Source organism: Misgurnus anguillicaudatus, chromosome 21 (genome assembly GCF_027580225.2).
Source record: "Misgurnus anguillicaudatus chromosome 21, ASM2758022v2, whole genome shotgun sequence".
Classification (NCBI taxonomy): domain Eukaryota; kingdom Metazoa; phylum Chordata; class Actinopteri; order Cypriniformes; family Cobitidae; genus Misgurnus; species Misgurnus anguillicaudatus.
Genome location: NC_073357.2, coordinates 7,501,510 through 7,515,207, shown reverse-complemented (window position 1 = coordinate 7,515,207; position 13,698 = coordinate 7,501,510). Strand labels below are relative to the sequence as shown.

Below are 13,698 nucleotides of genomic sequence, written 5' to 3'. Positions count from 1 at the left end.
TACAAAATCAGCACGTTTGAGGAAGGCAGGGATATCTGTAGCCACAAAAATGTAAGGTAGGCCTATGTTGAAAATAATGTGTTTTTGAACCATAAATCATGCAAACACATTGTTTTATACCAAATAGATAAAATAAAATTTTTTTGCAATAAAATAGGTGCTTTTAAAAAATATATATTTTGCTTGTAATAAGCACAAATTCACTCAAATTGTATGTTTTTTTTTTGTTGTCTAAAAATTAAACTTATTTTCTTAGGTCATTTTGCTCATCAAGAAAATGCATCTTAATTACATTTTTAGACATTTGTACTGAAAACAAGACAAAAATATTAAGTAAGAAAGTCATTTTTTGCCAAGATCCTATTTCTCAAAAGCTAGCGTAAAGCTTTAATTTGAATCGATTTATCTTTTTAATTCCTAAACCTATGTCACATCTCATGAACTCCTATTCCCTTGTTGCAAGTTACCCTTCCACAACATCGAACAGTGTCCTTTTGGGTATTGTTTTACTTATGTGGCAGCCAGCAGGTCGCCTACAGCTGTCATAAAACAAAGCGGCCCTGAGTCACCGTCACCAAACAATCAGGTCCTTCACTGATGTTTGAAATCATCTCTCTCTTGTCCTGTCTGCCACACCTGAAACCTGAGCGAGATGAGTGAAAGGCCCAGTCCAGGCCCTTTACTTCAGTGTTGCTGTCGCCTACAGCGGAACAATAACTTCCTCTTGTATTATTGATGCCTGAGGGAGCGACGGTCAGTCAGCAGCGTGAAGCTCAGTTGGCTGCAGGAATATTAAATGAGAAACTTTACTCTCCTCGTGCCTCTGACTAACTCGAATCGCACACACAGCAGATATGACTCAGAGTAAATGTGCCCAAAGGTGAACATATTATATTGAGTGCTATATAAATGAAAATAAAACATAGTAATGCCGATCATGATCCCTATTACTTCAACAGTATTATTTTTTTTGGTTACAAACATTCCTCAAAATATCTTCCTTCGTGCTCATCAGAACAAATACATTTATAAATACAGGTTTGTAAAAACATGAGAGGGAGTAAATGACAACCGAATTTTCATTTTTGGGTGAACTATCCCTTTAATATTAAGACAGTAGTGATTTTAATGACATTTTTGTTGGAAGCATTTATATTAAATTATTTAGTTTTTGATAAAAGCAATTAAAGTCATAATAAGCAGTGTAAGCACTTTATAATACAGTTTAATTTTGCTTGACATTTACATTTAGTCATTTAGCAGATTACAAAGACGAACATCACGTCATTTGCCATGCAAGAGTTGATATCTGCAAGTTCACAGAAAAAGCTAAAGTAGTGCACATTTCAACCTATTTAATTTTCGACAGTGCTCTTTTAAGAGCTAGATGAAAGTTAAAGACGTGTACAGTGTAATATAATAGTAAGGGTTAAATTAGAGTATTTTTAAATGAAAAAAAACATACAGAACAAGTCTACCCTTCTGAAAATTAACCATGGTTTTACTACAGTTAAAAAAACCATGGTTACTGTACTAAAACCATGGTAACCACAAAATAACTATGGTTTTCAAAAACCATAGTTAAACCATGATTAGTATAGTAAAACTATTACTTGCTGATAGTAATCAACACACCAAAAAAACATGGTTACTACACTTTTACCACAATAAAACCATGGTTAATTTTCGTAAGGGTAAGCATCAGTGTCAACAGGGGATCCAAAAATCATATCATAAAGTTGTAAGCATGTTAATTATTCGTTGTTTATAACCGTTTCAGAGATTATATAACGCTGTCATAAACAATGAACGTCATATACATGGTATTTTTTATGAACAGTGTTGGGGGTAACGCATTACAGGTAACGTGCATTACGTAATAAGTTTACTTTTCTGAAATAACGAGTAAAGTAACGCATTACTTTTTAAATGTACACATTAATATTTAAGTTACTTTTTCAAAAAAGTAATGCAAGTTACTTTTTTAGTTTAATTAATTCGCTAAAAAAATTATGTGCTGAATTAAACTAAACGTAGTCACATTATGCACTATATGCAGACACAGTTTGAGTCAAAAACTGAGATGGCAGGCCAGAGCTCGACATTATTGTGATGAAATATGCAATTTCTGAATGCAGAACTTTTCATTCATAATAAAACACCTGCAAGGCCTGAAAGAGATCAAGCCTCAGTCGAGAAAAAGTAACGCAAAAGTAACTAAAAAGCATTACTTTCCATGAAAAGTAACTAAGTAACGCAATTAGTTACTTTTTTGGGAGTAACTTAATGTTGTAATACATTACTTTTAAAAGTAACTTTCCCCAACACTGTATGACATCATATAAATTCAATGGGGGTGAATTTAAAACTTTTGTATTTTTCAAATACAATTTGAAATAAAAATCTGAGATATTGTAAAACCGCTGATATTGGCGTAGCGGGCAGGTAAAGAGAGGAATAAATGTTTATGAATGTATAAATGGTAATGTGTATTTAAATCTACCCTTAAAAGAAAGGCAGAAGTGGAGATGTTGTTATGTTGTAATTTAATCAACCCTGATGATAACCAAAAGATCAATCAAGGAACATAATGGGTGAAAAAAAAACTCTGTCGTCACTTATCTTCTAGTCAATACACCTACAGTAGTTCCCCACGGAAATAAATATAAATTAAATAAAACAATTATCTATATTATACACATAAAAGCTGATATGGGTTCTTTAGTCACAAGACTGTCATGCGATGCTTAGTCACACCATCATCTGCTAAACTGAAAGTGGGTTTGACTAACTTGAAATAACCTCTCATCTTCAACAGGCGGCGCTCGACGGCCAAGTCAACAGCATTAGTTCAAATCATAGACTGTTTAAATACGTCGTTTTCACTTATTTTAAAATATTTATTTTTTTCATTAATAAACGTTTGAATAATTTTTAAATGATTATTTCAGCGGCTTACAGTTTTTAATAAGTCGTACAGATAAATGTAATGCCGTGCGTAATACGTCACAGTACGTGGGGCGGGGCGAAGCAGTGACGCGTAGTAGTGGCGATTCACATCGAGGGATAAACACATTACAGCGGTTAAATGTGATCATCTGACTGAAACTCAGAGACTGTGATAAAGTCCAGAAACATGGGGTGATGAAGGATTTATTTATATTTGATTAATCGCTCGTTTACAAAGGCTCGGCTGTTGTGGTTTGATTTGAAACGATGGAGTACCTGCTGCAAGTTAAAGTTGGAGCTCTTGCTGGTTTACTATGTTTAACACTGATTTTTGGACTCATCCCAGCCCGGATGAAATGGTTTCATGACACAAGCGGAACAGGTAAAATTATGGTTTTAAATCCCGTTTGACTAATGCCTCCAAATGTAATATAGGCGATCTTGTTATTTGTCTTAACCAACCAAAACAAACCCACAGTTGTTCATGTCTGTACGTTAATGTCTATTTTTGTGTATATATGGGTATATGAACATATGTACGTGTATATGTCACTACTTGCCTATGTATTTGTGGCGATTTGTGGTCATTAATCCACGTGATCGTTCACGTCCATGTTATCTATATGGGTGGGTAAACAAGCACTCGCATAAGTGCCTGTATTTATACTGTTTGTGGTTATAAATGAATGTGATCATGTCTGGAAATGTTTATGCATGTGTGTGTAACTGTGTATATATATATATATATATATATATGTGTATATATATATATATATATATATATATATATATATATATATATATATATATATATATATATATATATATATATATATATATATATATATATGTATGTAAGTGTTTATCCATGTATACTAGGTCTTTAGTGCATGTATGCATAAATGAATTAACTGTATACATGTATTATTATACATTTGATCACTTTATAGAATTGCTCTGTCCTATCAGTATACAAGGACAGACACATCATAGTCACATGACCAGAAAAGCCTCAAATGTAAAGCTTAAAGCAAGTATTTCTCTTCCAGATGCCCATTGACGGGGAAGTGAAACTAATGTTCTGCTCAAACAAACTGTTTGTCAAAAAATACTGCTTCTGAACATAAATTATAACAAAAACAAGAAATAGTGGGTTTACACATTTGTCAAAATCCAAACTTAAAAGGTGTCCAGCATCAGAATTTTTAAAAAGCCGTTGAAGGCAATTTTTTTGTTGCACATATAAGATTAAGGTCTTACTATAACCATTATTTTTAGAGTATTTAAAAAATATGTTCTAAAGAATTATTTAAATTTTTGTAGATTATCATTATCAAAAATTATCATTACCGCAACATGATATTAGATTAAATATATGCATTTACAAACTCATGTTTCGGTAATGAGAACTAAAAAAGTTTTGTAGGTACTATGACAAACAAAATTATGTCCCTTCCAACATTTTTTTAAATGTTAGTTCATTGAGGGCTTAAACAATGATTGAAAATTGTTCCGGAGGATGAGACATTTTTTCTTGGACATATTTATTTCCTTATTATTGTCTCTACATTTGACAATGATCACCAAATACCACATGTTTCTTTACTTTAAATGATTATAGTATAACATGCACTGATGCTTTTTATTTTTTTATTTTGTTTAATTTTAAATATTTCCATGTCAAAGAACCCAAATCCAGTCATTGCGTTGCGGTAATGAACATTTTCCCCTTAAATGTGGAAAAAAACACAAAATTGGTTTGTATGATGTCATCTAAAATCATGTGCAAAATAGTACATGAAGAGATGTTTGTAACTGTATGCTTCTTATTTTGATAGTATTTACTTTTTTATCAAAATGTTTCATGACACCTCATAAGTCTAATTTCGCGAAAATCACCCATTTGCCAGACACATTTTTTATCAGTAGCCTGTGTGTGTGTGTGTGTGTTGCCTCTGAATCGAACCCACAACCTTTGCACTGCTAATGCAGTAGTAATCGAAATACATTATCATAATTTTGTGTATTCTTTCTTTAGATTAATTTAGTCTTAAAAATATTACATTTACATATAATTAATCAGCACTGGCGGCCGGTGACTTCTCTTCCGAGGGGTGCAAATTTAAAATATATGTTCGAATCGTCGTGTGTGGCTTGTCATGTCAAAATATGCGTTTGTTTGTGCGTCATGTGGGCCATGTGCATCATGCGTCATGTCAAAATACGTGCTTGCTGCACACATGTCGAAAGGGTTTATGATAAAGAGATGCTTACCTTACTTGCAAGACACTAACTTAACACTAAACTCTGATTACACATGAGATTAAGTGAGTATCTGGCAAACGTGAAAACGTCTTTTTTATCATAAACTATCGTGTTTAGTTTCACGTGAAACTTTTGCGATGCACATGGTATAACGTGAATCTATCACGTGCGCACGTGAAACTTTCATGCGATAGTTTCATGGGCGCACGTGAAACTAAACTTTAAAAAAAAAATCTGCACATGAAGGTTTCGCAGGAGAACATAAAACTAAACTTTAGATTTTTTTGTACTCCAAATGTCACCATAGGGGCTCGGTATTAATCAATGTGGTGTGTTTGTGTTTCTTTACAGAAATCCACAAGGCAGTGTTGAGCTTCGTGAGCTGTTTCGCCGGAGGTGTCTTCCTTTCAGCCTGTTTATTAGACATCATCCCAGACTACCTGTCCGACATTCAGGAACAATTACAAATACGAGGCCTTGATGTAAGTGCATCAAATTTTATGATCATTCATTCACTATAATGTTTGACTGAATTTATGTCTTTCCTGGAACATTTTAAAGGGGACCTATCATAAAAATTGGACTTTTTGTTTAAGTGCTATAATTGGATCCCCAGTGCTTTAATTAACCTAGAAAATGTGAAAAAGAAAAACCCAGTAACTTAGTTTTGGTAAACCATTCTTGGCAAACGTGGAAAAAATAGGTCATTTAAGATTTCGCTCCCTATGTGACATAGAAAGGGGATCTTATTATAATAATATTGCCCCTTATTATAATAATATTGCCATTTAGTGCAGAGATAAAGAGAGAGAAAATAATTGACAGCGTAATTGAGCTTCAATTTCAGCAAACCACCATTATGGTGATCAGTGTTTGCATTTCATCGGCTCATTTGCATTTAAATTTGCACATTTTTGCTCACACCTATAAAGTGGTAAAACTACACACATGCACTCTGGGGACACTGAAGACTTATTTTACATCTTAAAAACGTTTCATTAAGGGGTGGACAGGGATTAGACTAGTCCTATACTAAAATAAATGTAAGAGGTGTCCAAACTGAAAACAACTTGCACTGACATATCGTAAAATAAATCAGTGCCCTTTGTTTTGCCTGAAAATGCACACAAGTAATGTTATTAGTAAGGCATGTTTGTTCAAACTAGTTATATTTCCTAATTAAACTAATGCTGCATTCACACCAGCCGTGGTAGAGGCGTAAACGTGAGTGATTTCAATGTGAAGGCACGTTGACGCGCGTCTTGAGGTCCCGCGGAGCATAGAGGCGTTTAGCGCGGCAGATGCGATTTTGCCTAATTTGCGCGTCTAGTTTGCGTGAATGGCGCGAATTGAGCATTGCTGCAGGAAACAGGCGAGTTGACACATTTTAACTTTGCCGGAAAAACACACTCCGTTAACCAATCAGGAGCTTGCTCTAGTAGTGACGTAAATACAGGAAGCGAGTGGAGTCGCAGAAGCCCCTCCCATGGCGCAAATTTCTGCGTGAATGTGTTGATGACTAGTATTTCACGCGCGAATAAAGCGAGTAAACTCAAAATGTTCAAGCGGCAAACTAGACACGGTAGACGCGAAGTTGACACCTCAAATGCGGCTGGTGTGGCTGGTTAGGGCTAGTCCTGGCTTAAGCTAATTCCTGTCCGGGAAACCACACCAAAATTTCTCCTCTAAGCTAATGCTGTATGAAATATGAATATAAATAGCTTATTTGTCCCCTAATGAAGCTCCTCACAACTGTATGCTTTCATGGTATAGATTTTATTGTACAGGTTTGGACATTGTGCTCCGTAAATGTTGATTTGTGTTACTTATTCTCCTTATCTACCAGGATGGCTTCCCGTTGGCAGAGTTCATCATGGCTTGTGGCTTCTTCACAGTCCTGATTTTAGAGAAGATAGTCCTCAGTTTCAGAGAGAGACACCGAAGTGAAGAGACGGCCCCTCTGTTAGTCCCGGCAGGTCACGGTCATGGTCACGGACATCAATCACTAAATAACCTGGAGAGCAGCGGCCATCACGTCCACGTGGATCTTCAAGCTCACTCGTCCTTCCGTTCCTTCATCCTCTTCTTCTCTCTCTCTCTCCACTCGGTGTTTGAGGGTTTGGCCATCGGCCTGCAGACCACAGACACCAAGGTGACTGATTCGGTTCCTCCTAGAGTTTTATTTTACAATGCTGAACTCGTAAGATGCCTGATAAGGTTTTGGGTTCAAAGGTTTATTGTGTTAACGGTTAAGGAATGCTGTGTACAGTTCCTGTTTGCTTGAGAAGTCCAGCATGTGATCTTCTGGTGCAAACAATGGGAGGGCCATTCCAGTTGGTGCAGAATTGAAACGCCGCATCTTTAAATGCAGTCACCCTACAACCCTCCAGTTATCATCCCATACCTTACAACACTTGACTCATGTGATTTCTTTTTCATGCTTTCAGGTGTTGGAGATCTGCATCGCAATCCTGGTCCACAAGAGCATCATTGTCTTCAGCCTGGCGGTGAAGCTGGTTCAGAGTGCGGTCAAGCCCATATGGGTGGCTATATACGTGACGGTCTTCGCCGTGATGTCTCCTCTCGGAATCGCGATCGGCATCATAGTGATCGAGTCTGAACTGAAGGCCGGCGCTTTCATTCAGGCGGTGCTGGAGGGGATGGCGGCAGGAACGTTCATCTACATCACCTTTCTGGAGATCCTACCACATGAACTGAATTCGCCGGAGCGTCCGCTGCTCAAGGTTCTGTTTCTCCTGTGCGGTTTCTCAGTAATGGCCGCCCTGAGCTTCATTGGCTGAAAGACGCTTTTATTTGTCTGCCAAAGAACTAACGCCTTAAGGACATCACGTTCGGCGACAGGAGACTTTCCAAACCGCACATGATTCAAGCAGAATGAGATGTTCGACTTGTTGACTGATTTTAAAACATAGAGCTGCTTTGTGTTTTAAATGTTTTAATGACAGATCATCTTACAATTTATTTCAAAAACTGTTGTGTGTCTTTTTATTAAACTTTTATATATCTGTATCGAGAACTTTATGAAGACAACGTGCACACAACTTTAAACAGATATCTAAGTGTCTGTTTGAACAGCATAGCACTGTTCATTAAACCATGACTCTGGTTCTGCATATGAATCAGATTTTTTATATTAGTTTCAAGTATTTTGAACAATATACTGACAATATTTTTGTTTATCATCACTAACTTTATTCTTTATGTGCCACATTTCCTGTAAAATTACAATTTGCGGGGCTGCTAAAGGTTTTAAAGTTTGCACTAATGATCACGTTGAAACGTTTTATGAGATTTCACAAATAAATGAGACATATGTGGGACTCAAGCAATATTTTGTATGTTCTTTGAAGATGTTATGCCCAATTATCATAATAATGTGTGATTTTGTATTAAATTTGTGATATGTGCAGTAAATAACATCATGTAAATAAATGAGCAATTCAAACAACATGGAGTTTTATTGCGTGTCTTTAAAGGAATAGTTCAACCAAAAAATAAAAATTCTGTCATCATTTACTAGTTGCTATGACCTGTATAAATTTTTTTTTTTTGCTCTGCTAAACACAAAGGAAGATATTTTGAGCAATGTTTCTAACCAAACCATTGACTTTCATAGTATTTGTTTTTCCTATTATGGAAGTCAATGGTGTTCCAGTTTTTCTGGTTATTACAAATATCTTCATTTGTGTTTAGTAGAGCAAAGAATTTTATACAGGTCTGTAATGACTTAAAGATGCAATTTGTGTATTCCACGCCGCTGGAGGGCGCACAATCAAAACAATAACAAAGACACAGATTAATGACGCTCTGAAGCAGCGTGGGATGATGGGATTTGTTGTCTTTATCTCAATCGATGATGGCCATCAGATGGAAACGACAAATCATGTTAACACATAAGGTAAAGTAATCAAGTTTTATAAATGTTGTGTTTGATGACATTGTTTTATTTCATTATGTAAGGTTTCATGTAATGTTCAAAACACAATTGTTAGTCATCATAGATGTTATAGTATTAGTCCAATACAATGGTGTGTTAACACAACACAGAATTAAGTATTCAGAATAACAAATTTACCATAAACAAGCGAGTGGCCTGACAGATGCTATTACTTCCGCATTTGTCCACGACACTGTTGTCATGTGTTTTTTATGTCAATAAAGGCAGTAACAAAGGGTAACGTGGATATTAACGTAATTTACAGGTGACTGCACTGCCCCGGGTCACTGTTTAGAATGGCAATTTTCTCATAATTTAAGTATTTGAAAACATTTGAGATACTGTGTTCTATCATACACCTGGCGTAATGCGCGACGCAAGTGTCTTTTGCTAGTTTCAACCCGGCGCAATTATCATTTTCACTTTTAGCGCCACGTTGTTAAAATAGCAAATGCATTTGCCTCCAATTTTGCGCCAATTGGCGTTGTGTCTGAAAACAAGGTGTGTTCAGGCGCATTGTTGGCGTGTTGCTATTTTGAGGCAACTAAAATAGACAATATTGTTTTTGTTATTTAACGAGCGCGTTCGCAATACCGGACGACAATGCACCTGAACACACCTCATACTAGGGCTGGGTTTCGATTCAAATTTCAAGAATCGATTCGATTCCGATTCTCAAGATCTTGAATCGATTATCATTGTTCGATTCGATCCGATCTGATCCGATCCGATCTTCGAGTTTTAGATAAGTGTTTTTGAAAAAAGCCAGAAATGGTGCCAGATAGGGGTGCACGGAATGACCAAAAATCTATTCCATGAGTCATTTTATTTCACGGTAACAGTATATTTCATGGTATACATGTTTTTCAGTTTTTTGGATTATAAAAATGTGCAGTTATTTGCCACTCACTATAGCGTTTAACTGCTCACCACAGTTTTAAAATATGGACAATTTAAAGTTAATAATGTTAAAGTGAAAATGCCCAGAGGATAACAACAGATTAAGTCTTGATAGACAGAATTTTGTTATTAATTTTATAGACTATTGAAGCTATATTATGCATTGTATTTTGTATTTATGCATACATTACATTAAAAATAGGCAGTATGTAAAATGAACAGGTATAAATTTATGCACAAACCTACAGACAAGATAATACCTGTATATGAGAGACAGAGCTCTATATAGATATTATGACGGGTGCTATGATGTGATGAAGTCTGTTTTAAGGTCTTGACGCTCTTTACTTCCTATTGCACATTAACATTTGTGTCTCTTTCTCGTCTTTCTGATCAAAGATGTTTGCACTATAAGCAAATTAGGCGTCAAACTACATCGCTCCAGCAGTGCACGTGTCACTGATATAAACGCGAGTTTTGTCTTAGCTTGCTTAAAGTTCAGAAACCTTTACAACTATTAGCATTATGTGTAAGAAGAACTCTTTATTTGGCGACCCGTTGCGCGCGCCTCAAGAAACCTCTGCCCGTCAGAGACCAGCTGCATGAGCACAGAGGGGGAGAGAGAGAGAGAGTTTCACTGGAGACCCGCGGTGGATTCACTGCATGCCGCTTATTATAAAAATTACACAAATAACTCGTTCATTTGTTATGAGTGAATTATTTTACATGTAGATCGCAGCTTTGAGCGTTTCTAGAGTTTTCAAAACAACCGCTTGCTTAACGTTACTGACCGCTATGTTCGTTGTTTTAATGTCCTTCCACCTAAGTTATTAATTATTAAATCGATTCTTTGAGTTACGGATCGATCTTTAGAGATTAACATGAAAATCGATTCAGAATCGATGAATCGATTTTTTCAACACAGCCCTACCTCATACGCGCCTCCAGTTCGCTCTAGAATGCGAATGCATTCAAACTGTTCAAGCGCCAAACTAGACGTGATTTTGACGCCTCAAGCGCGGTTGGTGTAAACGCAGCATTAGACCACATGTGTGCAAAAATCATGAACAAGGAAAAAGAACCCTTTAATATATATCTGTGTTATATATTTTATATATATTTTTTCTTGATCATGATTATTGCGTATGTGTGATCTAAGTTGTTCTTACGTTTTTGCATATATTTCAAATAAATTTTATTATGAAAGTTTTTGTTAAATCAGGATTTGTAAATCACATTTTATGAAGAAATTTGTGCGTACTCATGCTTAGTGAATGAGACCCATTGTTAGCAATCAGCTGGATAAAATATATAACACTGGAATTGTGTTTTTTGGATAATTTACTGCAAATATCTTACAAATTGTACCTTTAGGGGAGAAAATATGACAATTTTCATGTTTGGGTGAACTGTCCCTTTAAGAACATGTTATTTCACATCTACAATTTATAACACTAAACACAATGGGGCGGTTTCCCGGACAGGGCTTATCCAAGTTCCAGGCTAAAAGGCGTGTTTGAGCTGCCTAAATTTAAACACACAATACAATGCACACCTGTTTTTTTTTTTGTAAGGTTTGTTTGTAAAAACTCCTTTAATGTCCTAATATAACTAAGGCCCAGTCCTGGATTAACCTAAACCCTGTCCGGGAAACCACCCCAATTAGTGCATGAGGCCGGGTGTATGTGTCCTGTATGTGGGAATTGGGGCACTTACTGATTTCTGTAATGGTTGTTATTGCAAACACTGAGTAAACCTTACTAACAGAACTTATTGTGTGTAATTATTATAAAAGCAGCTCTGTTTAAATACACATTATTGGGTCAAACAAGACCTCCATATATAGCCCATGAGCATCATTTGACATGCAATACCATCTTTATCCTTTAGATGTTGACTTCTGCACAGGTGAAGCAATGGCCATTCAGAATAAAATACTACTACTAGTAGTATGTACTAGTACTTTGCAGTGCATACTTAGTATGTACACTGAGCATAGTATGTACATTCTCTGCATTTATGGAGGCCCTAAAATGTACAGAATACAACCAGAGCACACTGCATGCCATGAGATAATGTATCCCACAATGCAATGCAATAAATGTGACGTTCCTTTTCTAGTGATAAGTGAACCAGAAATAACACCTCAGTTATAAATAAAACATTTTTCGAATTGATTTTTAATACACAATAGTTATTTTGTTAGCATCTCCATAGAACTAATCACATACCCAACATGGCCTCGGTTACGGCCCTAAAGTGGCCCTTTTCTCAGTCGAGGGGAGCCAACCTTTAGTGCACCCTCGCCGCTGTGCTTTCATTAGCCAATGGCATCTCTTCGCACCACCGCCGGGGGGCCCGGGCAGGTCGGGGTCCCTGGAAGTCCACCTCATCCCGAATAGTTCTTCTTGCTGAATAATGAAATAAAAGAAAGCATTAATGAGTGAAATGTTAATGTAAACGTTGTAGCAAGGGTTGACCTGTTTGTGCAGTAAAGCAGATAAATTTGGTGCCGGACACACTTCTCTCATGTTCATTATCCGATTCTGCTCGCATGCCAGAAAGAACGGCATCTTTATAGGCCCTTCTGTCACCTGTCCAAAATCCTTCCCATTATCGTGAATGCACCGGCTGAACTCCATTCACAATAAAACGTTTCTTTATAATATTTGTTTGGATACATTTTTAATGAAATGCTGACATGTCAATTTTAAGTGGTTGGGACTTTAATTACTAAAAGTACCCTTTTGTGACTTACTTTACAAAGGGGCTTACAAAAGTGAACTGCATTAGAGATTGTAGGAAGAGGATTATACAGTGCAAAGCCCAATGCACTATAAATTGCTTTAAATAATAGAAAGAAGTTTATTAAACTTTAGTTCACTGTGATGCACAATATAAGGTTTTGTAGTCGAGTTGTTTTTATAAAAAGGAAACGGTTTTCTCTGGGTGTATCTGATGCTTCAGTCCGTGACTAAACCTTTAATCCAGATCAGCAGAGCTAAGACTGAAACGTTCTGAAGTAAAAAAAAAGAAGGTTAAGATGAGGACACCCGAACGGCATGCATCTTCCTCCTTCAAATTACATTTTAAAGTACAGGGTGATTTTAATGTCTGCTGACTTATTTAACAACATGTTTATTTGTAAGGGTTAAAGGCTTAAATCTCTAACACAAATGATCAATAAATAATTTAAATATTTTTGACCCAACCATGGAGTGAAGTAACCTATGAAAAAGTATTATGTGTCTTAGTAGATTTACAGAAATAAAATGAGTAAATTATATTTAAAAACTAAAATAATATACCAAATGGTTAATACTTTACTTGAAGGGTTGTGCATAAGACTGACATGAAAAAGGGTGTATGCATATTTATGACAACTGTCTTTAAGTGTCTTTTGTTCATTTATGTAATTTTTAATGCAAATATGACATTGTTTAAGATGACTTGACATAAACAAATACAACATAACTTGATGTAACATGTTATGTTAAGATTGGTCTGTTTTCCAGCTGTCTTTTGCATGCACAAGCTTTACATAAAAAGAAGGAAACAACGTGTTTGAAGCTCTTGATATGTCATTATCATGTACAGTACAGAACTCTTATTATTCTAATCTATAT

General features: G+C 36.0%; 1 protein-coding gene across 2 annotated transcripts; it reads left to right on the top strand.

Annotated features, from left to right (window-relative positions):
• Positions 1–3,012: 3,012 nt before the first annotated feature.
• Positions 3,013–8,685, top strand: slc39a1 (solute carrier family 39 member 1). Of its 2 annotated transcripts, XR_012360028.1 has the most exons (5): positions 3,013–3,331; positions 5,566–5,696; positions 7,061–7,366; positions 7,662–8,340; positions 8,380–8,685. XR_012360028.1 is itself a non-coding variant. In XM_055184548.2 (4 exons), the coding sequence occupies exons 1-4, from the start codon at positions 3,217–3,219 to the stop codon at positions 8,013–8,015; spliced, it is 906 nt and encodes a 301-aa protein (XP_055040523.1). In that variant the 5' UTR covers positions 3,013–3,216; the 3' UTR covers positions 8,016–8,685. The 2 variants fall into 2 exon arrangements, 1 of the variants encoding a protein (XP_055040523.1); XM_055184548.2 differs by having other exon boundaries at positions 7,662–8,685.
• Positions 8,686–13,698: the final 5,013 nt, after the last annotated feature.